This window comes from Mesoplodon mirus (genome assembly GCF_964341445.2).
Source record: "Mesoplodon mirus genome assembly, contig: HAP1_SCAFFOLD_330, whole genome shotgun sequence".
NCBI lineage: Eukaryota > Metazoa > Chordata > Mammalia > Artiodactyla > Ziphiidae > Mesoplodon > Mesoplodon mirus.
The window spans coordinates 475,265-500,293 of NW_028295610.1; the positions used below are offsets into that span (position 1 = coordinate 475,265).

The window sequence follows — 25,029 nt, forward strand, 5'->3', positions numbered from 1 at the left end:
AAGGCCCCAGCCCAAAGAGACCCCGCAGGCAGGGTCTTTTCTCTCCTTTGAGTTCCAAACAGCAACTGAGATTCATGGGACAGAAGATCCTGGAAGACGGTGTGGCCGTCCCTTGGAAGAGGTAAGGCTTGAGGCTGGCAGTCTTCTGAGCCTATGTCACGAGGGCCCAGAGGAGTCTAAGGGAAGGGGCCGCACACATGTGCTGGTTTACCTAATGGCTCTGCAGTTGCATCAAATGGGACACACCCAGCACTAACAAAGGCATTGACCTCTGTTGACGTAAACAAGAAGGTGGAGCCTTTTCCTAGGAGTTTTCTCAGGGTCTGCACGATGGACCTCAACTCTTAGAGGACGTACTGCCAGCAGCTCCTTCTCGGCAGAGAGAGCCAGGAGTGGTCTCAAGAGAGGACAGGGGCCCTTGCAGGACCAGAACTTTGAGGTCTGAGAGCCTTGGGCCTGAGCCGAGATCTCACCCTGACCACTGGACCTAGCCTTCTGTGACAAAGGGGAATAGGAAAGAGAGTCACGTGGAAATGAGGTCCCCCGAGATATGGAAATGTTCCAGAACCTTCGTGGCGTGGTAGTTGATCTGGAGCCAAGCTCACTGTGGTGTGTGTGGCTCTGAGCATTAAGGCAATGCTGGAGGGTAACCCTGACCAGCAGAGCTTGGAGTGCTTCTTGTCTCTTCCTGTTCTACCTCATTTGCTTTATCCCTTTCAGGGAGAAGAAAGGACCCTCGGGAGAGTAGCAGACAGAATGCCGTGGTCTGAAGGAGGATGAAGGGACCGGCACTCAGTCTAACATCATATGACAATAGAAGCGTCCTATGCAATAAAGGGCATTTTCCAAACCTTTCCTGGAGCTTTGATTTAATGACATTTTTCTATCTATGCATCTATCTGTCAGCTACATCTGTATCTTTCAAGGTTTGTGAACAAGCTTTCACATAAGCACTAGAGACGTCCGCCAGCATTTTCCAGAAGAGGCCTGCAAATTGCTGGGGACTCCTCACAAATAGGGAACGGCCAAAACCCCTGCCACACAGACTCTGCACGTGGCCCTGCTGACGTACTCCCACTCTCTCTCTGAATTTCCCAACGTCTGAGATGAGGGTGCTGGCTGGAGGCAATGATCACGTGCAGGCTGAACCTTCTCCAGATTCTGATTCTCTTCCTGGGCATATCGTCCTCAAGCACAGTCTCCATGTCCCTGGCCACACTGATCTCTCTCCTTCAGTCCTTCCCTCCCTCCCTCTCCTGCCTCCCAGTGCAGAGAATACTTTTTTGCATTTGAGATGACATTTATTTTTTGTTCACAGAATTCTCACCTGTTCTACTGTGGCCTCCGTTGTGAACATTCCAAAGCTGAGACTTTTCTTTTTTTCTCCCTCATTTCTGCTGAGTCTTTACCTTCCTAATGCAGTGAACTCAGAGTGCCTAGCTGACTGGATGGGGAAAAAGATCCAGGGAGCAAAGAGAAATAATAAAAGAATATATCAGTTAATTTTTCATAGTGTTATCCAACTACATATTTTTAAAATTTTGGAATAATATTAGGAACATACTCTTTATAAAAAACTGAATTATCGGGCTTCCCAGGTGGAGCAGTGGTTAAGAATATGCCTGCGAATGCAGGGGAAATGGGTTCGAGCACTGGTCTGGGAAGATCCCACGTGCCACGGAGAAACTAAGCCCGCGCGCCACAACTACTGAGCCAGCGCTCTAGAGCCCGTGTGTCACAACTACTGAGCCCACGTGCCACGACTACGGAAGCCTGCGTGCCTAGAGCCCATGCTCCGCAACAAGAGAAGCCACTGCAATGAGAAGCCCGTGCACCACAGCCAAGAGTAATCCCCGTTAACTGCAACTAGGGAACGCCCGCTAGCAGCAACAAAGACCCAATGCAGCCCAAAATAAATTAATTAATTTTAAAAAATTGAATTAGTTTCAAGGGTACAATGTATAAAAGTACAATAAAAGCCCCCCTTCATAACCCCCCAACCCCACTCTCAAGATGGAATAGATATGCTGTGATACAATTTATAGTCGTAGTACTACTACTCCTCCCACCACATCCGAAATCCTCTGAGCCAGGTGCAGCAGCTTCCGTTCACAATGCTAGGACCCGCCACAAGACAGATGATAATCCCTTTGGACATTTCAAGGAGCGGCACCAGGGGAACAGTACCGGGGAAATGCCACTGACAGCTCAGAATATCCATGGCATTTCTAGAGCCTCGGCACTGCTCTAGCTCTGGGTATGAACGTCCAAAAAGCATGTCAGAGAATGTTCATAGTTGTAAACAAGCTCCACCTTTGAAACACAATCTAGATAGAACCAAATATACAAGCCTGCACAATGGATGAAGCCAAGGTCTCCTCCATGATTTCCCTTCTGACCACCTTATTGTCTCCTCAACCATAAAAGTGAACTTGAAACTCAGGACCTTGCCTTGTCACCAGAAACATCCAAGCTTGGATCAGTCTTTCTAAGACCAGATATTTGCTCTGTGAACTATTAGAGACTTGTCACATACACACAGGTAGAACAGGATTGTTTCTATCTACCTGGGGACCTGGAGTCTTTCACATTGCTCCTGTTAAAACTCTCAGAGCACCAAAACTTTACCTACAAAGGGTTCAAGCTATGACACTCCCAATTTCCACAAACCTCCTCAGCTCTTGTGAGTCACATGCAGCCAATTCCAGGAATTGGAAACATGGTTGTGAGGATGAAACTGACTTTGGGGCCCCCCTTGGATATGGTCTTCCAGACATACCAAAAGGCCATTAAGAGGAAGGTTTACCCCACCTCAGGGAAACCCGAGGCAGTACTTGCAGTCACGGGCTGGCCATGGCTTCTGAGCTACATCCAAAAAGAATTTCATACTGTACCTGCATCTGCTGATGCCATTTCTGACTGTCCGAGAGCCAGCATGTACCGTTCCTGAACTGCCTCCATTGTGGATCATCAGTAGGGCTGTCACCTTTACTAAATAAAAATACAGGATACCCAGTTAAACTTGAACTTCACATGAATAATAAGTCATCACTTTTAGTATAAGTAGATCCTATGTACTATTTGGGGCATACTTACCTTAAAAATGTACTCGTTGTTTTTCTGACATTCATATTTAACTGAAGAGCCTATATTTTATCTGTCATCCCTACTCAGCAGAAATGATGGAGGCTTATAGAGGTCCAAGAGATGCCTCAGAGCATCCTCAGCTTTTATTTCTATGTCCTGGACAGTGAGCCCGAGCTTCCCACTCCCATTAATTGGCTATAATGGAGTATAGTCTCCATTTTAGAGGTTTTGCTACTTGTCATTGTTATTATCTTCCTCTCACAGCAGTGAGAGGCCCGTATATTGCAAAACAAACAAACAAACAAACAAACAAAAAAGAATAATCTTGAATAATTCCTCCAAATCTCAGTGGTTTAAAACAACAAAGGTTCATTTCCCGCTCGTTGTACATGCCCATCATGGGCTGCCTAGGAGTTCTGCTCTTCGTTTTCCTTATTCCTGCCCCGAGCTTGACAAAGCCACCTCTCTCAGTCATCTTTGTAGAGAGAAAGAATTCTGGAGCCTCACACTGGCAGTGTGAGTTCTCGCCCAAAAGTAACACACATCACTTCCACCCAAAATTGTTGACCACAATCTTATTTTTAGGGAAACCACTGCCCAAAACTGCCTGCCCTGACCAGGCCCGACAGTAACCACTTTCACGAGTTATCTTAAAACAGGAGGTCCTGGTAAGGAACGCGGAACTAACCAACTACCACCAACCGGAAGAATTAGGGAAAGGTCAAAAGGAGAGAGGAGACTCCTGTCCATATGTCCTACCCACCTCCCAGAATCCTTCTCTCTGGAACCTATCTTAGCTGAGCAATGTGTGCACCACCAGAAAGGATCCTGAGTCAGAATGACTGGCCGGAGACAACCCAGAAACTAACCCCATCACCATAAAACCTGAGACTGCGAGCCACATGGCAGAGCAGTTCTCCTGGGTTCCCTTCCCCTCCTGCTCTGCACCCGGACACCCCTTCCCAATAAAGTCTGTTGCTTTGTCAGCACGTGTGTCTCCTCAGAAAATTCTTTTCTGAGTGGTAGACAAGAGCCCACTCTTGGGCCCTGGAAGAGGTCCCTCTTCCTGCAACAGTATCATGTGTCTCTCCATTTTCTAAACTCCTTAGGCAAAAGTAATTGTGAACAATACTACTGAATAGTACAGAAACCATACAGAAAAATTCTAATCCCTCCCTGTTAAATAGGAGACTTGACAAAACCACCAAGCTATGCATTCACAAAACTGGGTCTAGAACTCACATCTCTTAGGTCATGATTCAGAACCTTTTCCCACTATGCTATATGTTAGGATTTTTACACCAAGACAATGTAGTTGGGTTAATAATGCCTTTCATTTTTTGTTTTTGTTTTTTTTTCATAAATGGATTCAGGAGGGAGGCTTTGGAAGCCCCTAAAACACTTGCCTTAAACTGAAAAGCAAGTGGAAAATAATCCCACTGCCTTTTGAAATGTTTGACCTAGTAAAGATTAGATGTCTGGGAGGCTTTTATGTTCTGAATATAAGGAATAAAAAGGAAACAATCTTCCTAAGACTTTAGGAAACAGGCGGAAAAACTCTTGACTCCCACTTTGCTATTTTGATTAGCTCGTTGACACTTCAGTTCTTTGACTAATAGCAGTGGCAACAGCTGGAGTTTAGCCAAGATATAAGTATATATAATAGGGTGGCGGCCCCTGCAGAACCACATACCACTGTAAATGCTTTAGCTCAATCCTACTTGCTCATAGGTCTGTGCAAAGTAACAACTGGTTCTGAAACATTTATTCCAAATAGCTTTCTTATTATTACTTTAAAGATAACTTGGCTGCCAAATACTTGCTCCCTGGTGAAAAAGAATGCATATATGGGAGGAGGATTTATGTATCAAGATATGCTGCTTATTTCCCTCCTGCTGATACAATGCACATCTAATGAATTAGAGATAATCTTCCTCTCTTCCCCAAATTGTAGATAAATGAGTATGTCGTTTCTCCCTCCCTTCAATTCATCCTGGTCATAGTTATTTTCTTTAAGAATATTGTTCCCCTGCTTAAATCTTAAATGGCTTCCCAATGCGAGAAGAAGAAAACCGAAAAGAGTCAACCGAACGTTCAAAGCCCCGTAGGGTTGAAGACCCTGCCGAGTTTTCCAGACTAAGCGTAACACTCACCTTCCCACCTCCACTCAACTAGGCCAGACTTCCCTCCCTCCATCAGAGGACAGGTGCTTGCTCAACTCAGTTCTTTCAAGAGTATAATTTTTCAAAGTACAAATTGTTTTTAAGTTCAATTAAAATCCCACTTTCTACAGGAAGCCCTTCCAGATATCCCAGTGAGAATGGACCACACATTTTCCCAGCATGTTAGTTGTACCTCTGTGATAACTCTTTTCACATCCTTCAATCGGGCAGACTCTTAATGAATGCGTCTGATTTCCCCCACAACATAGAGTAGGAGCCCTTGGAAAGTAAGAGGCCATGATTCCTTATCTCTGGATTTTCCACATCTCCTTGCACTGAGGATGATCCCTAGCAGGACCCTGTGGGCTCCTGGGCACAAAGCCTGTATCGGTGTCCCCCATTTCTTGATTACAGGAAATAGGCTTCATTCAGCCTCCATGACCTTCCCTGAGTTCCAAGGAGCAGGTTCAATCAGTTGCTAATTAGAGAAGAGAGGGGATGCGAGACAAGGGAGGAATAGTCAAAAGAAACACTAGTGCAGCCTTCGGGCAGGGTCTTGGTTCCCCCTTAAGGGATACACATAACAATATCTTTGAGCTGTTTTGCAGATACTGAAACCCCCACTAGGTGGGAGAAGTTAATGGTGTGCTACCCACAAACACGCAGACCCCAGAACCAGTTGGAACCGTAAGGTTGATGATGCTGACACCCACTTACCACACCACCAACCAATCAGAGAAATGTCCATGAGCTGATCATGCTCTCCTCTTTGAACGATTACTATAAAACTCCTCACTACCCTCTCCAGGTCAGGGACACAGAGTTTTGAGGGCAATCGCCTGCTCTAGCCCCCTTTGCCTGGCAAAGCAATAAAGCTATTCTTTTCTACTTCACCCACAACTCTGTCTTGAGATTTAATTCAGTGTCAGGGTATGGAGGCCGGATTCGGCTTCAAGTATGAGCTCCCCTACTTGCTCCTCTATCCCGCAAAAAAAAAAACAAAAGCTTAAATAAATTACCAAAGTACTGGATCTTCTTCCTCCCTAGGCAAAACAATGTCCTGACCAGTGGCCTCTCTTCCTTTTCCCCATACCAGCACAGGAATGCCATCTCTGCATTTATGCTTGCCTGTCACCATGTTCATGTAACTGAACAAAAGTGACAGCCCTCGGGCTTCCCTGGTGGCGCAGTGGTTGGGAGTCCACCTGCCGATGCAGGGGACACGGGTTCGTGCCCCGGTCCGGGAGCATCCCGCATGCCGCGGAGCCGCTGGGCCCGTGAGCCATGGCCGCTGGGCCTGCACGTCCGGAGACTGTGCTCCGCAACGGGAGAGGCCACAACAGTGAGAGGCCCGCGTACCGCAAAAAACAAAAAAAGTGACAGCCCTGTTCATCCCATGTCCTGTGTAATCCACCCAACTCCCTTCGTCTCCATCTAAAACTATTTTTTACACTCCCTAAAATTTAACCATAGAGAATCAGGACTTTGAATGTTTACCCTTCAAAGATTTTTATTAAAATACAAGTAACCTCATGAGAAGTGGTGCCTTAACTTACACCATCATCAGCCACTGTTTTAGCAAGGACTAGGGGAAAACAGGCTGAGAATTGGGCCATTTTTTAATGGCATTGGAAATGTAGAGACAGGAAGAAGAAGAAATGGTATCTGATCAGGAGGTAGATGTTGGGGAGGTGGTGAAAAAGTACTAAAAATAAATATTCAACTTCCTCATAAATTTGCAACAGACAAAATCTTCCTGAGCTGGTGCCCCTGTGTGAAGCAATGTATTAAGGACATAAGCCACAGAGATCCACTGCAAATTAATCATGTTAATAAACTGAGCTGAGACTCAGAGAGTTCAAATAACTAGGGTTGAGAAGAATATTCGAAGTTTATTTTTAAAGGAGCCCAGAGATTGAGGTAAAACCCACAGCTGTAAAGAACATCTTTGCATCAAGGACTTAGCTTCTATGTATGAATTGTAAGTAAGGGAAGCAGCCTTAGAAAGCAGAATCAGATGATTACTGGTGCCTAGGAAAACCTCTGGCCTAAAGAAGTCATCTGAAGTTAGCCCCATCTTCCTCTAACCCCATTTGGTAGGGTTTTGAAAATCTCCTCCATGAACATAATACACTTGACATGAATTCATGGAAGTAAATGAGGTTAACAGGATCTGACCAACACCTTAGTGTCTCTTCCAAAGGATGGGCAGTGTATCCATAATGAGGAAAGGGATATGAAATGCTCACAAATCCCATGATGAAAATGCCTCTTGGTCTATAAATCATGTTTCCCTGCTGTTCATAGCTCTGAAAAGGATTAGAGAGAAACCTACTCCTGGGTGTGACAACTGGGGTCACTGAAGATTAGATGTTGCCATGAGCCCACAGAGTCTGCCCTGCAGAAAGCAGTAAAATGATCAAACCCCCACTCCTTCTGCTGGAATATTTACTGTTGACACAAGAGTTCAGCTGTAGACTATGAGCAAAAACCTTCTGTCAATCACTTTCAGTCCTTAATTGGATAAAAAGAGCTAGAGATCTTTCAAAACAGTTGAAGATTGCTACCTGACGGGGGGGGGGGGCTGGGAGTAGTGCAACTGGCGTATGGGTAATTTTTAAGGCTACTTTTAAGTGTGAAGCCCTTTGACTGGTTCTCTGTCTCATGGGTGTCCCAAAATTTCCATCTCACTGAAATTTGGAAAAGAATTCAGGTTCTGTCTTTCCCCAGAGAGGGGAGGCAGCCACAAGCTTTACAGACCTAGCGTTTGTACATACAGCGAAGTTAGATTCGCTTACTATTGGAGCCTGACAATACTTGATACCTGATAAAAATCACTGTCAAATAACATTTATAAGAACCCAATTGCATGAGATGGGGTACGATGTTGAGGATCACAAGCAGTTACAGCAAAGGCCTCCAGGTGCCCAGAGTTTAGGGCAAGCAAATGAGTATATAGGAAAGGCAAAATTTAAAAATGGCAGACCAAACTTGAATGGACCAAGTAACTGCTTTGTCATTGTACATTCTTCCTATTCCCCGTCACCCATCCATCTATCCATCCCCCCAAAACATACCCCAACCCTAGTGACAAAGGTGGAGGCAAAGCCTGGAAGGACAGTCCACAGGTACTGAGATGCTCAGGGTTGGGAAGGACTTTGATGCTTGTGAAATCCAATCCACGGTACCTTTGAATTTCCTCTGCCATGGCTCCACCAAGTAATTACTTGGCACATGTCCTAGGACCTTCAGGGACTGGGAATCCACCACTTTCTAAAACAACAGCAAAACTCAACATATTTAGGCAGATAAAACATATTTAGGCAGATAGAACAAAAAATTCTTCCTTGTAAGGACAAATCCACTTCCCCAGAGCCTGTGGCTTCTGGTTGCATCTTTTAGGGCCACAGAGAAAAAAAAATCAACATTCCTCTTCCACAAGACAATCCTTCTAATATTTGAAGACTGTTATCTCAGCCCTTCAAGTCTTTTCTTCAGCTGCACAGCCCTATTTCCCTAAACGTCCAGATTTCATTTCCTCATTGTGATCCAAACTTTCTCCTGAATGTGGGTCCTAGTTGCTTTAGATTTATCTTAGTCTACAGTCCCCAGAACTTAACACAGTATTCCAACTAAGGTCTGACCAAGGCAAAGTAGAGTGGGGTTCTTACCTCCCCCACCAGAGATACTTCTCTTAAGACTGGCTTTTTGGTAGCCACATCAAACTGCTAACTCCTACTGAGCTGATACAGCCACTTTAAAGTAGCCAAGTCATACTTCAAAACCATTATTTCTCACCAAGTAATGGAGCTATCTGGGTTATCCAGACCTCTTCTATCCCTCACCCAAAGACCATCCATAAGCCTCACCCCACCAACATAAAAGCACAAGAAATGGGTAAAGTTTTCTGTTTTGTACTTTCCTTGGAAAAAGCTGAAAATTATTTGATTCGCCCAAGACTCCTCAAAATACCCCAGGTCAGGGGCTTCCCCGGTGGCGCAGTGGTTGAGAGTACGCCTGCCGACGCAGGGGACACGGGTTCATGCCCCGGTCCGGGAAGATCCCACATGCCGCGGAGCGGCTGGGCCCGTGAGCCATGGCCGCTGAGCTTGCACGTCCGGAGCCTGTGCTCCGCAACGGGAGAGGCCACAACAGTGAGAGGCCCGCGTACCACAAAAAAAAAAAAAAAAAAGAAAGAAAAAAAAATACCCCACGTCAAAAATTGTCATCTCAAAACGTTATGCAACTCGGTGAGCTAATTTCGTGAATCTTTAAATCCCATGAAGGATACCTAATACGTTAGACCATTAAGTGGATCCTGCCTAATTAACAGCAAATCCTAGGGGAAAGAGTGCAGGTCTGTCATTAGAGTCACCTGAGTCTGAATCTCAGCCATATTCATAAAGTGCTGTTGGCCCAGGACAACTTACTCTGAGTCTTGCTTTCCTCCCCTAGAAATGGGGCTAATACATCCATCTTGCCATGGCCTTGTATAAAGTACTTGACACAATGCCTGGCCTGTGGCGGATGGGCAGTAAATGCTACGTTTCCCCTCGCAGCACAGATTATTACAGCTTACACCCCATTTCCCTTAGTAGATTCCCAGCTCTTAGACAAAGGGCCTGGGACTTGCTTGTCTTCACATCCCCCAGACCCTCAACACCAGCGTTAAGTAGACACACATTCCTCTTGAATATAAATGCGAGCATTTGGCTTTAAATTCAGTTGTGTATCATCTAGAAATAATTACATTTCTGCTCTGGCCTCTCAGTTTCAAAGGGGTATTTTTTAATTCCCAGGGAATAGCTAAGATTACCTATTATTAAAAAGAAAAAAGATAGACTCTACTCAAGTCTCGGGCAATCGTGTTCAAATGGTGCTCTAAGTCTCGGAGAACAGGTTGACATTGACATTTCTAATATTCTTAATGTTGACCCAACTTTAAGCTCTATTCCTCTCCTCAGGTAACCGCGTTTCAAGACACAGCCAGAAACAGGAGGGGCAAGACGAGGCTCTGACGGGGAAAGCCAACCTCTGATATATCCAATTTCTGACCTATGGCTCAGTCAGCTCAAGGAAAGTTTTGTGGGTCCCCAGTGTCTTCCCAGGGCGACAGACACTCCCACACGGCCTCAACCAGGCTGAGGTAATTGTTACTGTTATGGCTTTAACGATGTGAGTGGGAGAACATGAGAATTCTGAAAGAGATTTATTTACTGCAAAGCATCCCAAATATCTCATTAATCTGCTTTTCATTTGGCAAACTCTTCCTTCGTTGAAAGTGCCACACTCTGCTCTGCGGTTTATGACAAAGCAAAAACGTCTCTGGGAGGCAAAGCAGCAAAATGGAAAGAATGGGGGCTCTGGAACAAATCAGACGTGAGTTTGATTTCCAAGTGTGCTATTTACTTGTTCTGTGACTGTGGGCAGTTTTCCTTAGCCTGTTAGAGCCCCATCTTCCTCATCTGTCAAGAGAAGGTGATTGTCCTGTGCTGGTTTATGAATATTGAGATCAGCCCTGGGCCGTAGGGCACTATGTTTGTTTCTCCTTTAAGGTTCAGTGGTCACCTGCAAAAGGAAGATCATTATATTACCAACTTCATACACTTCGTGATGAGGATTTAAATGGGTGAATGTATGTAAACTAATTAGAACAGAGTCTGGCACAGAGGAAGTTCTATACAAGTGTGTGTTATCATCAATAAGGATTAAATGACACACATAAAGGACGCTTTGAATGGTGACTTGCACCTGTTTCATATGAGGTGCTCAATACATGTACGGGAAAACATCTCCCCTCCCAACTAGAGACTTTTCCTCGGGGTCTGAAGAAACTCCTTGGATGGGAGGAGCTTTTCAAAATTATATACTCAGGGCTTCCCTGGTGGCGCAGTGGTTGAGAGTCCGCCTGCCGATGCAGGGGACGCGGGTTCATGCCCTGGTCCGGGAAGATCCCACATGCCGCAGAGGGGCTGGGCCCGTGGGCCGTGGCCGCTGAGCCTGCACGTGTGGAGACTGTGCTCCGCAACGGGAGAGGCCACAACAGTGAGAGGCCCGTGTACCGCAAAAAAAAAAAAAAAAAAAAAAAAAAAAAAAATATATATATATATATATATATATATATATATATATATATATATATATATATATATATATATATACTTTCTTGCTCTACCATTTGAAAATAAGTTCCAGACACCATGACAGTTCATTCCTAAATATCACACATCTGCTAAGAATGAGTGTTCTCCTATATATTCAGAGTATCACTTTCATATATCCACATTCAAATTTCCCCAGTTGACCAAAATTGTTTTTTTTAATTGTTTTACTTTTTCAATCTAGGGTCAAATCAAGGTTCACACATTGCCTTTGATTATGTCTTTTAGTATCTTATCTTTTTTTTTTTTTTTGCTGTACACGGGCCTCTCACTGTTGTGGCCTCTCCTGTTGCGGAGCACAGGCTCCAGACGCGCAGGCTCAGCGGCCATTGCTCACAGGCCTAGCCGCTCCACGGCATGTGGGATCTTCCCAGACCAGGGCACGAACCCGTGTCCCCTGCATGGGCAGGCGGACTCCCAACCACTGCGCCACCAGGGAAGCCCTGTCTTTTAGTATCTTACATCTTTTCCTGAAGAGCATTCTTTTTGTTTCTGTTTCTATCTTCACAACATTGAAAAATTCAGGACAGTTGTCCTATATTATGCCCCACATTCTATATTTAATTGTTCTTCACCACAAGAATCAGGTTAAATATTTTGGCATAAGTACTACATAGCACACAGGGGACACTGTATGCCTCCCATTGTGTCAGGTATCTATTCTAAAGGTTAATTTTCCTTGGCAATGGAAACACATAATCCATGGGATAATACCTCTTGCCACCTCCAACAACATTTTACTCAAAAGTTTTAGTATTCTTTGATGATCTTTGCTTGAATTGCATTCAGGTGCAAAATGGTGATTTTTAAAAAAATTCTCTCCTTTTTCTACATTTACTATAATCTTCTGTAAAGAAGAGCTTTCCTACTTATTTCTTCTCTCTCCCTCTCTTTCCCCTCTTCTTTCTATCACTCTAGATTTATGTTCAATGTGATATAATCTCGTACCATCATTATTCTTTTCAATGCTCAAATTGTCCCATTTTGACAAGTGGAAGCCCCTTCATCCTGGCTTCTGTTATTCTTTTGACATGATCCCATTAGTCTTGGAGCACTTCCCTGCTTTACAGTATGACAAGATATCCCAGACTTACCTTGTATTGTCCTTGCCCCAAACCTGGACTTAGTTCTCCAAGAAACCCTGGTTCCTTTCAGTACACGCCAATATCTGTGCGTTGTAACCACTCTGATGAAACAGAATGGATCTCCCACCCCAAATTTGGTTGGAATGTCAAGACTGATGACACACAGGAAGAGGGTATGAAAGGTTTATTACTTACTTAATGAGGCTTTCTGGGGAGAGCAGGGTAGTCTTCATAAGCTGGACTGAAAATGGTTTGTGAGAGCTGGAAGAAGACCTGCGGGGGCTTTTATGGTGGTTAGAGGGTGAGGCTGGTATGAGGGCCTCTGTGCACAGGCAGGGGCTTGTGTGGCTTGAACTTCCCATCAACACCAAAGGTGGAAGCACTCAGACTTTCTTTTTTTTTCTGTTTTTTTTTTTTTGTGTGTGTGTGTGGTATGCAGGCCTCTCACTGTTGTGGCCTCTCCCGTCGCGGAGCACAGGCTCCGGACACGCAGGCTCAGCGGCCATGGCTCACGGGCCCAGCCGCTCCACGGCATGTGGCATCTTCCCAGACCGGGGCATGAACCCGCATCCCCTGCATAGGCAGGCAGACTCTCAACCACTGGCGCCACCAGGGAAGCCCTCACTCAGACTTTCTTATCAGATTTCCCGGAAGTGGGGCACAAGGGGAGGAGGGAAGGATGAGGTTTAAGATGTCAGCAAACATCAAATAAATGGGGTCAGATAAAATTTAAAGTAAATAAAATCTAAAATATTTTTAAAATTTGTTTAATTTAAAAATCGTTAAAAATAGAAAAAATTTTAAATTTTTAAAAGTATTTTTAATTTTAAAAAATCAAAATAAATTAATTAAAATGCTTTACAAATGCGGTCAGACTATTACACTGGGCTACACTTACATTCTTTTACATAAGTCTATGAGATAGAGATCTGTTACATAGGTACCATGTGTGCCCAAATCACCTTCACAGGGTACATGTCAAGTACCTGGAATAAGAACACAAGGCACTTCCAGCTCTTTAAGTGGGAAACAACCTCTATTAATACACAGTAGCAGCAGCAAAATCATTATTCCTTTGCAAGTTACCTGACATTTTCCAATTGTTTCTAAATCAGTTATGGACCGGGCTATCAATTTTCTGTTTAGAAAATCAACTTTAGAAAGGATATGTGATTTCATGATGTCAGAGGGCTCCCCAGAGGGTCAAAAGCATTTAAACTTCTCTCTCAGTCAAGACATCAAGATAATTCTAAGAGCCTCTGTATTTCATAAAAATGTCAGATTAGAGCAGCTCATCACTAAATTCAATTAATAGAAATAACCATTACATTTAAACACTCAAAAAATAAACCTACAGATCTTTGTCAAAACATATAATGATAATAACAATAATATTAGCAGCTAACATGAATTGAATGTCTTTATGTTCCAAACACATTACAGTCATCCTCGTAACAGTTCTTTGGATTTACTATTATCTCAAGTTTGCAATGAGGAAATTGAAGCCCAAAGAGGTGAAGTAATGTGACCAACATCCCACAGCAGGTAAGTGAAGAAGTGAGAATTCAAACACAAAGCAGAAAAATAACATTGAAAATTCAACATTTCGGGACTTCCCTGGTGGTCCAGCGGTTGAGATTCTTTGCTCCCAGTGCGGGGGCCCCAGGTTCAATCCCTGGTCAGGGAACTAGATCCCGCATGCCGCAATTAAAAGATCCCACACGCTGCAACAAAGACTCTGCAGGTCACAACTAAGACCTGGCACAGCCAAATAAATAGACAGACAGATAGATATTTTTTTAAAAAAGAAAATTCAACATTTCATAACTGTATTTTAGCTCTGAAACTAGAACACAGATTGATTTCCACTCAAGACAGAAAGTACCAGACTGGCTCAGATTTTAACCTAGTCAGCATAAACTTTTATTCTCTGCTCTTCTATTTTTACCTTAGAATATTAGGGTCCAGCATCCAAGACAGCCAGTAGCCAAATGACCAGGGATGGGGCAGATGAACTGTTTGGACTTTTCCAATCCAAAGGATCACATCAGCAATCAGTTTGGAATTCAGTGAAGTATGCCCTGTTGCGGTCTTGAGGTGATTTTTTTTCGGCTGAAATCCAGATTTCTCTGTGTTGTAACCACTCTGAAGAAACAGAATAAACCCCCCACCCAAAATCTGGTTGGAAAGTCAAGACTGATGACACACAACAAGAAGGTATGAAAGGTTTATTACTTACATGAAATGAGAGGTATTGAGTTCAAAAGTACCTACAGACTAATGGGTTAAAAAAATTGTTCAACCACTGCTTGACCTTCAGCTTTGGAGATCTCAATATCACATGGGTAGTGTAATAGTCTACATGACATAGCTTTCAGAGCACTTGTACACACATCTCATTGAATCACCTCAATAACTGAGTGTGAATGACAGAAAATTTACCTATGCAAACGTGAAGCAAATATCTCATGGAATCAATATGTGTATTCCTGTAGGCAGAAGGTGCTAAACACCTTTATAACCCCTTGGCGCACGGCTTTGCTCAAATGGCTGTGGCAACCAGCTGTGCCGCAGATATAACCTTTGACAAAATGACACACCTCTGCTGCACTGCCCGTCACTTGCTTTCTGGCCCAAGCTTCTCTGTCCACTGAGATTCTGGGCTGTGATGGGTCATGTGCAAAACTGTAAGTACAAGGAAATTAACACCCCTGGAGCAACGCTTGATTAACATAGGATAGGAACTGGGAAATAAACACTCACCTTTCCCCATCCCTGGTGGACGATTCTGAGGCATATTCTGTATAACTCCAGTGCGGCCCTGCTAGCATTGAGCCCCAGCTGCACCCGGCCACCCTCTTAAAACTGCATCCTTGGATTGGCTTCCTTTCTTCCCTGTTCCACTCTTCCCAATCTGCTGTGCTTATCCTGCTTTATCAGATTTGGCTACAGTCGTTAATTACTAAATCGTTAATATACACTTCAAGAAAAATCACATTCCCTAGGGACCATTCATCAAGCCCTTGTCATAGAATCTGCTTTAGGGGGGAACCCAAACAAAATCAGAGAGTTTAAGTAACTTAAAAAAGAGTCAGTTAACGTTGCAGTTAGAAAATAGCTCTGCTGTCTCCTTATGGGATGTGATTAAAAGCACAGGCACTAAAGTCACATTCAACTGGGTCTCAAACTAACTGGTGTACCTTAAGAATGTGACTTGATTCTTCTGATGCTCAACCACTTAACTGGAATATTAATATAAATGGTAATAACAATGGCCAGTCATTATTGAGTGCTTCCATGTGTACACTCTTTGCATATGTTAACCTTCTAATCCTCACCGTAACCTTATGAGATATATATATATATATATATATATATATATATATATATATATATATATATATATATATATTTAATTCAAGACCCATTTATTCTCTAATTCTGCCCACATGGAGACACTCTCCTGGAAAAGGCATTGAATCCTTCCATTCACTTTAACACCTTGTGCTGAAAACATGTGTTCCGAGGTTTCACCTATGAGATCCACATTCTTAAAGCACTGATTCTTAAACCTCATCTAGATTTCTCCCCTTGGATGGGGGGAGACGACGCAAACACAGCGAAGAACAGCTCAGGACTGTGGGCTCTGCTCACCCAGAAGACCTTGCAGCTCCCCTGACCACCCGGCTGGATCCAGGACTAGGGCCCTGAGACGAGGGGCGCCTGCTGGGCTGCTGCCAGCGCCCCCGCCCCCAGCTCCTGTCCTCTTCACTAGGCTGGCTGTCGCCTCTAGTTTCCCTGGAGCTCGGGGATTCCAGACGCTCTCCGCTCACACTTCTGTGTCACGCCTGCTGCCTCAGCACTGCTGATCCACACCAAGGGGGAAAAGCACACAGAACTGCTTTTCAACCCACCAACGTTCCACACAAAAGTTATTTTATAAGCCTGCGGGTTCTTTTACAGCAGGAGGAGACTCCCAAGGCCATGACTTCCCCCGGCTCCCCACTGCCCTTGCCGGCAGACTGGACGTGCGTGGCCACCGTGCTGAGCCGGGCAAACACCCCCCCCGGCTCCACTCCGGAGCACCCTCCTGGAGAATCCAGGACGGTTCCCTGGCCTCATCTGTCCTGAAGCCAGCCCTAGAGTGACAAGAGCCACACCTGCAGGTCTATTCCACTGACCAGCCGCACAGGACCGAGCTGGGCCCACGGACCTTGGTCTGGATTGTGTTGGCTGGTCATTCTTGTCTAGGTTCACAGGCCAACAGCCAGTGTCCTTCCTTCCCTGCTCATCACTGCACCAGCGGCTCACTCCTACCTGCTGCCGTCACACGCTTGGCAACCTCGTGTTCGGGGCCAGCCAAGAACTGAGACCCCAGCAGGCCCCTAGTTCCCAGCAGGCAAACTCCCCGTTCAACTACCGCTGCCTGGCCGTATTCTCGAGGCTTCAGAGCCGGGAAAGTGCGGAGGGCAGAGCAAGGCGCGGCGCCCCCAGCCCCCGACCCGCCATGCTCCGCGGAGGCGCCGGATCCTCGCCGCACCACTACCCCCAACACAAGCGACCTCGGCGCCTGCCTGTCCCGCGGACCCGGATGCGCCTCCGGCCACCGCGACCCAGGACGGAAGCGCGGGGCGTGGGGCTCGGCGCGCGGCGGGCGCGCGGCGGACGCTGGGGTGGGCGGGGACCCCGGGTTCCGGCCCCGAGGCCGCGCGGACCCGCCAGGCCCACCTGCGTCCCAGCCGCCCGGAAAGCGAGATATAGTAATAATAATATTCATAATAATAATAGTATTACTAATATAATAATATTAAGAGATTAGGTTAATAATAATATATAGTTATATAGTATATCATAATACTATGATAATGTTGGTATTCTATTATTAATAATAATAATTATTATATATTATTATTATTGCCACTATTCTGCAGATGAAGAAACTGGGGTACAAAAAGCTTACTATGCCCAAGATCATAGAGCCAATAGGTGACACCTCAGGTATTCCAACCCCAGACGATCAAACTCTAGGGCTCACACATTTAATCATTATTAAACACATTTAAACACTATTAGCCTCCTCACAGGGCTGTAATAATAAAATTTAAAATAAAGCATCTAGCACAGTGCCAGTTGCATCAACAAGTGCTTATGAACATTAACGCAAAAAGGAAAGAAAAATACTTTTTAAAAAGTTTAAATCCTGATGAAAAAGTTGACAAATACTTCTTCTCTGTTCATTTATCTTTGTTTCTCTAATTTCCTTTTTTCTTGGACTCTCTTCCATTAAAATGTCAGTGCCCTTCCACCACTGTGACTCACTGATGTTTTATCTTTCCCTTGTTCCTGGTCCCCAATCACCTGCTCCAACTACACCCATTTCTTCCTTTCAAAGCTCATTTTTCTCAATTTCAAGGCTGCTGACACATCAGCTTGTGAAACATTAGAGAGTTTATTTTCATACCATTCCCTTCAGAATATCACCAGAATAAACGTGTTTGTGGTACTTGAGACAAACACCCCAAAATACACGGACAGTTGCAATCAGTATTTGTCAGACCCTTCAGTATGTAAACAGAGGCTTCTCCAGTGAGGATAATTTGCATATGCAAAAGATTCACTCAGGGAGCTTTAATTAAGGTCCCTGACAACTTCTCCGATTGCATTTTTCACAACTGCCAAGAAACAGTGAACTGCAGTGCGGACTTCTTTACCCTGGTGGAAGAATATTGTTTATAGAATTCTGAATGATTCAATGATCACTAGTGAAACATCAGCAGATGACACATAGATGATTCCACAACTGATGCACTTTGTCTCCTTAGGCAACCTTGAATTATCCTATGTTTTAGGAAAGCAACATCTGTAACAGCTTGACTCTTCTTTGGAACTAAGCCGAGTATGAATTAATTTAGTTTAGTTTAATTATATTAGGTGTTTCCCAATGAAGAAACATTCCCAGGCACTGTAAGTAAACTTGCAATTTAGGATCTCCCATTGATATAGCCAATATTTTATGATAAGTGTCAATGAGGATAACCTTTAAAAATCGTGAAACACTACATCATAACTTATATAATATTGTACATCAACTATACCGAAATTTCTTTTAAAAAAGACCTTCCATTGAACAACCTTTTCAAGGTGGTTGGCACATTGACATTTCCAAGGTTTGCACTGGTTCCTCTATTCCTGTGGAAAACAGCCATTTGCTCTGACTTCTGCACAATGGTTAATTAATAAAAAAAATTAATCTACACATCAAAAGACCTTAATGGATCCACATCTCACACTGAAATATTCCCCCAGCTGAAGAGCTGACTACATATTGCCTACTCTTTCAGTCATCACTTGTTTCAAATGAGTAATTAAAGGAAAAGCAAAATTCTCAGGACCCACATATTCAATGGTATCTGTGTTTGTCTCATGTCCAGGATGTGCATTTCCTTGCACTTTAGGGGATAATATTTCCATGCCAAATATCAATATACTTCAGTGGTAATCATATCGATGTCTATAATTTCAATTTTCTCTCTGTGTTCCCCGTCTAGTTACCTCAAATATAGAACCCCATCTTAAACATTCTGAAACAGTGTGTCCTCCAGCTGTATCAGTTGAGGAAGTTGTACTGAACTTTAAAATCTACTGACATATGATGCTTGTAAAGGGGAATTCTTAGCACCACTTTCACAGAGCACTCTCGGTACAGGAATCACAATGATTAGCGGTGCCTTTTTTGTTTCTTGTTCTAAGAGACTTCTCATTTGGGGCTCATGGTTGCACCTCTAAATAGATTTCACGCTCCACGCTCAGAGAAAGAAAAGCACACACAGCTCTCCTAGTACCCAAATGATAATCTCTTCACTCATCATCACAAAGGTCCAATCTCTATCCCAGAACCTATTAAATTAACTACAAACTCTTTGCTGGACTCGAGGTCTCATCAAAAAAGCCTGTCTGTGAGGACACTGTACTCATTTAACCTCACTATTCTACAGGATGTTCCTACATTCCAGAATGTACCTGAAAGGGTTAAAAAAAGTCCTTTCCTGTGATCCTCTGAATTAATCATAATGACTGCTCTCGATGACAAAGAAGGTCCCACATGAGGAGAGATCTGAGTGTAAGAACTACTGCTTGGTAAAAGCTCTGGCTTAGGGATATGCCATCACTTAGCCATAGGAAGTTCAACTTATTATAGTTCAAAAACAAGAAAGGGATTACTTGCAGAATCCAACTGAAGATGCTAACAATCCAAGAGGCAATTGATTCCAAGGGAGGCACTGACGCCAAAGCTGAGCAGGGCTCTAAGACAATAGCCAACATTGGAGGTCAGAAATCGGGTCATAGAGTAAGGGTATCAGGAGGGGGCCGCAGGCAATCAGCTCAGAGGACACCTGCTCCCCAGGAGTGACACACCCCCACTGGTCCTTAAAGACCCACCACAGCAATGGTGCCTGGCAGGAAATATTCACGAGAGATGAAAGCTTTTCCTTTTGAAGCTTTGATGGCTCTCCATAGCCTAGTACTACCCAGAATCAGCCTGTGCTGCTGGAAGGCATGCAGCTAACAAGTGAGAATGGCACTTTCATCCATTTGTTTCTCGATTCTAGAATGCTATCATTTTAAAAGAATATTCGAAAGAGATCTTACAGTGACCTCGGAGAAGGGGGACATACTGGGTGCAAGTATGTTGCTGTCACACACGCTCATTTAGGGCTGACTCCACCTCTCCCGATATCACCTTCCCCACAACCATCACTATCAGTCAGTTCACCAGGAACCAATAAGCAACATCACCCAAAGCTACCAAAAATTTAATTTTAAGTTCGAAATGGTCTCAGAGGGTGTCAAAATTGTTAATGCTGCAGGGCCTAAGCCAATGCTTCTCAAACTTTAATGTGCACACAAATCTCCTGAAGGATCTTGTTAAAATTCTAGAGTTCTGGGGTGTTAACTGAGTGCTTGCATTTGTAACAAGCACTCAGGTGATGTCAAAAGCTGCTGATCTATGGATCACACCGTTGAGTCCCTTGGTGACTCAGAACCCCCATAATTGTCCAATACTCTTGATGCTCCTTCAGATTAGAATTCAGCCTAGAATCAAATCAAATTCTCCAAACCAAGGAGTCTCAAACTGAACTCCATGGGTCTCCAGCTCTGGCACCAGACTGTCTAGGTTTTCATCTCAGCTCCTCTGCTTACTTCCTCCATTTCCTCATCTTATAGAATGAGTATAACATAGAACCTGTCTCATCAGGTCATTGCTGGAATTAATTGAGATGACTCAGGTAACATGCATCACATAGTTCTTAGCATGGTAATCAGACAACAAAGGTTAGTTGTCCTTAGAGGACCCCAAGAAGAACTTCCGGGCACTCTACGAAGCCTTCCAAGTTATTTCTAAAATACTCTATGTGCTGAAATTCATTTACCCGAGAGAGAGTCTATGTCTTTCATAGATTCTCAATGGGATTCACAACCCCAAAAAGTTTGAGAACTGAATTTAACAGCACATTAAAAGTACTATACGGGCTTCCCTGGTGGCGCGGTGGTTGAGCGTCCGCCTGCTGATGCAGGGGAGGCGGGTTCGTGCCCCGGTCTGGGAGGATCCCACGTGCCGCGGAGCGGCTGGGCCCGTGAGCCATGGCCGCTGGGCCTGTGCGTCCGGAGGCTGTGCTCCGCAACGGGAGAGGCCACAACAGTGAGAGGCCCACATACTGCAAAAAAAAAAAAAAAAAAAAAAAGTACTATATACCATGCCCAAATGAAATGCAGTGATGATGAAACATATGAAAATCAATCATTGTAATACAGCAAATTAACAGAAGGAAAGACAAAACCACGTGATTATATCAACTGATGTAGAAAAAACATTTGACAAAAGTTTAATACCCTTTCCTGATAAAAACACAGTGAACTATTAATAGAAGGAAAGTACTTCAACATAATAAAAGCCATATATGAAAAACCAACAGCTAACGTCATACTCGGCAGTGAAAGACTTAAAGCTTTTCCTCTAAGACCAGGAAGACGGAAAAGATACCCACTCTCATCACTACTATTCAACATAGTACTAAATGTCCTAGCCAGAGAAATCAGACACACAAAAAAATAAAAGGCATCCAAATTTGAAAGGAAGAAGTAAAATGACCTCTGTTTACAGATGACATATTAGGCACAAAAATTCCTAAAGATTACACACACACACACACACACAAACAAACCTGCTGAACCCAAGAAATAATTTTAGCAAAGTTGCAGAATACAAAATTAACAAACACAATGCAGTTGCATTTTTATACATTAACAATGATCAATCTGAAAGAGAATTAAGAAAATAATCTCACTTACAGCAGCATCAAGAAGGAGAAAATGCTTAGGTATAAAATTAGCCAAGAAGGGGAAGAACTTGTACATTGAAAACTACAACACACTGCTTAAAGATATCAAGGAAGATTGTATTTGTATATAAATGGAAAGACATCCCATGCTCAAGGATTGGAATATCGTTAAAATGGCCACGCTACCCAAAGAAATCTACAAATTGAATGCAATTCCGATCAAAATCCCAGTAGCAGAAAAATATCTTATGATTCTTATGGAGCCTCAAGTAGCCATAACAATCTTGTAAAAGAACAAAGTTAGAAGCCTCACACTTCCTGATTTCAAAACACAGTACAAAGCAACAGCAATCAAAGTGGTATGGTACTTGTAGAAAAACATTTAGACCAGTTTAACAGAGTAGAGAGCCTAGAAATTAACCCTTGCTTATATGGCCAAACGATTTTTGACAAAGGTGCCAAAAATACACAATGGGGAAAACACAATCTCTTCAACAAATGATATTGGAAAACTGGATATCTACTTGCAAAAGAATAAATTAAAGAACGAAGTACAGGGGTTCCCTGTGGTGCAGTGGTTGAGAGTCCACCTGCTGATGCAGGGGACATGGGTTCGTTCCCCTGGTCCAGGACGATCCCACATGCCGCGGAGCGGCTAGGCCCATGAGCCATGGCTGCTGAGCCTGTGCATGTGGAGCCTGTGCTCCACAACAGGACAGGCCACAACAATGAGAGGCCCGCGTACCGCAAAAAAAAAAAAGAAAGAAAGAAGTACAGGACCAAAACTATAAAACTCCTAGAAGCAAGCATAGGGTAAAAATTTTAGGACATTACATTTGGCAATAATTTCTGGGATACGATACTAAAAGCACATACAACAATGCAAAAGTAGACAAATAGGACTACATCAAATTTTAAAACTTCCATGCAGGTAAGGAAACAATCAACAGAATGACAAGGCAACCTATTGGAATGGGAAAAAATATTTGAAAATCTTATATCTAATGTGGGATTAATATCCAAAATATCTGAGGAACTTCCACAACTCAACAAGAAAACCCACAAATAACTGATTTTTTAAGTGCAAAGAACTTGAATAGACAAGTCTCCAGTGAAGATATACAAATGGCCAACAAGCATATGAAAAGATGCTCAACATCACTAAACTTAAGAGAAATGCAAATCAAGGCCACAATGAGACATTATCTCACACCCATTGGGATGGCCACTGTCAAAAGAACAGAAATAACAAGTGTTGGAGAGGACACGGAGAGGTTAGAACCCTGTGCCCTCTTGCTGGGAATGAGAAATGGTGCAGCCACTATAGAAAATAGTACAGAAGTTCCTCAAAAAATTAAAAATAAAATTACCATATGATCCAGCAATCCCACTTCTGGGTTTATATGCAAAATAATTCAAAGCAGGATCTCAGAAATAAATCTGCACACTCTGCAACATTATCCACAATAGTCAGGAGGTGGAAGCAAACAAAATATTCCTTCACAGATGAATGGACATACAAACAATGAAATATTATACAGCCTTAAAAAAAAAGAAGGGAATCCTGTCAAATGCTACAACATGGATGAATCCTCAGGACATGATGCTAAGCAAAATAAGCCAGTCACAAAAGGACAAATACTGTATGATTCCTCTCATATGAAGTATGTAGAGTACTCAAAATCATAGAAACAGAAAGTAGAAAAGTGGTTGCCAAGGAAGGGCTGGAAGAAGGAGGGTGGGGGAATTAGTGTTTAATGGGTATCGAGCTTCAGTTCTGCAAGATGAAAAAGTTCTAGAAGTCTGTTGCACAACAATGTGAAAACACTTAAAACACTAAACTGTACGCTTAAAATGACTTAGATGATAATCACTGTCATGTGTTTTTAGTACAATTTTTTAAAAATATACTGACATCTGAGTGCTAACCACAGAGAATATCATTTAATTTGTCTGGGATGCAGACTGGACACTGGGATTTTATTTTATTTTTTTTAATTTTTTTTTGTGGTACGCGGGCCTCTCGCTGTTGTGGCCTCTCCCGTTGCGGAGCACAGGCTCCAGAGGCGCAGGCTCAGTGGCCATGGCTCACGGGCCCAGCCGCTCCATGGCATGTGGGATCTTCCCGGACCGGGGCACGAACCCGTGTCCCCTGCATCGGCAGGCGGACTCTCAACCACTGCGCCACCAAGGAAGCCCGACACTGGGAGTTTTTAAAGGCCTCCTGTAATTCATCAGTGCCATACAGGACCATGGGCCTAGTGTCACATGTTATGATTTTTCCAAGACAGGCTAAAATCAAGATTTTTATCTTTATTTGTAATGTTTATATAAACACTGCTGTTTTTTTTTTTAACGCTGGCAACTAACTTTTTAAATTCTGTGCAAACCAAACACACCACTCTTGCTGCCTCTTGGGCTACCGATCTCCAAGTTCCTTTCTAGTTTAAAATGTCTGTGGATCAAAATTAAGTTTCCTGTGTCTCAGTAGGTGGCCTCCTTACCAGGGGACTCTCCTCTGGCTTTTGAATCTTCCTATGTGAAATACTCATCAATAAAATGGGTCACTATGCACAATGGGGTGTCCCAAGAAGTGTATCATGTATCATGGTTACAAGTCCTTGGCATGTGTGGGTTATCGTTTTGGTCAGTAAAGTCGATTGGAGGTTTCTGAACAACAATTTCAGGCAGAGAAACCTGGTTGTTTTGAGGGGGTGGGGGGATGTTTGTTTATTTGATTTCCAGTTTGAGAGAACCCTGTAGTTTAAGCTGAATAGTACATGGATTCCTAAATACATTTACCATACAAAAGTTGAATGGCTTTGATGTAAGTAGGACTGGAGAAGTGGGAAGTGAATGACTGTAATTCATCTCCTGCCTTATCAACAGGCTTTTCTGTCCTGAGCAAACTCGGCTCCACAGAGCCTCCATCCAGGTTCAAAGGGAAAGGTTCAAGGGCTGGAGGAGGGAAAGCAGTGAGCTGAACATCTTCATTCCCTGCTCCTGAGTAACCACTGCTCTTACCCACTGTACTGAGCTTCTACTTAAGCTTTTGTTAGAAAAGGGGTTCAAGTGCTTTAAAGAAAGAAGTTAAAAAAACCCTGACCTAGATGAGGGTATCTAGAATACTCATTAATTTTTCAGATAACACTAATAGAAAAGTAACTGCACAAATAGAAAATACAAGCACCAA

The 25,029-nt window shown here is 43.5% G+C and overlaps 2 protein-coding genes across 8 annotated transcripts in view; one reads left to right on the forward strand and one right to left on the reverse strand.

Moving 5' to 3' along the window:
* LOC309797347 (protein FAM170A-like) overlaps window positions 1-25,029 on the forward strand; it is a gene marked incomplete at both ends in the record, with an annotated part of 518,827 nt that overhangs the window by 422,432 nt on the left and 71,366 nt on the right. The gene's annotated exons all lie outside the window — the stretch shown is intronic.
* LOC309797350 (uncharacterized protein) overlaps window positions 1-25,029 on the reverse strand; it is a 76,893-nt gene that overhangs the window by 10,522 nt on the left and 41,342 nt on the right. For 3 of the 7 annotated variants that reach the window (XR_014292603.1, XM_082645940.1, XM_082645937.1), the window contains 2 exons: window positions 2,895-2,991; window positions 1,333-1,444 (listed from right to left, as the gene is read on the reverse strand). Coding sequence is in view for 5 of the 7 variants with exons in the window: in XM_082645940.1 (XP_082502066.1) it covers window positions 1,406-1,444; window positions 2,895-2,991 (136 nt within the window). In the remaining 2 variants the exon portion in view is untranslated. Of the gene's footprint in view, window positions 1-1,332; window positions 1,445-2,894; window positions 2,992-8,437; window positions 8,523-13,084; window positions 14,641-15,095; window positions 15,868-25,029 lie in introns of those variants that run through there. The other 4 variants (XM_082645942.1, XR_014292604.1, XM_082645938.1 and 1 more) reach the window with 4 other exon arrangements.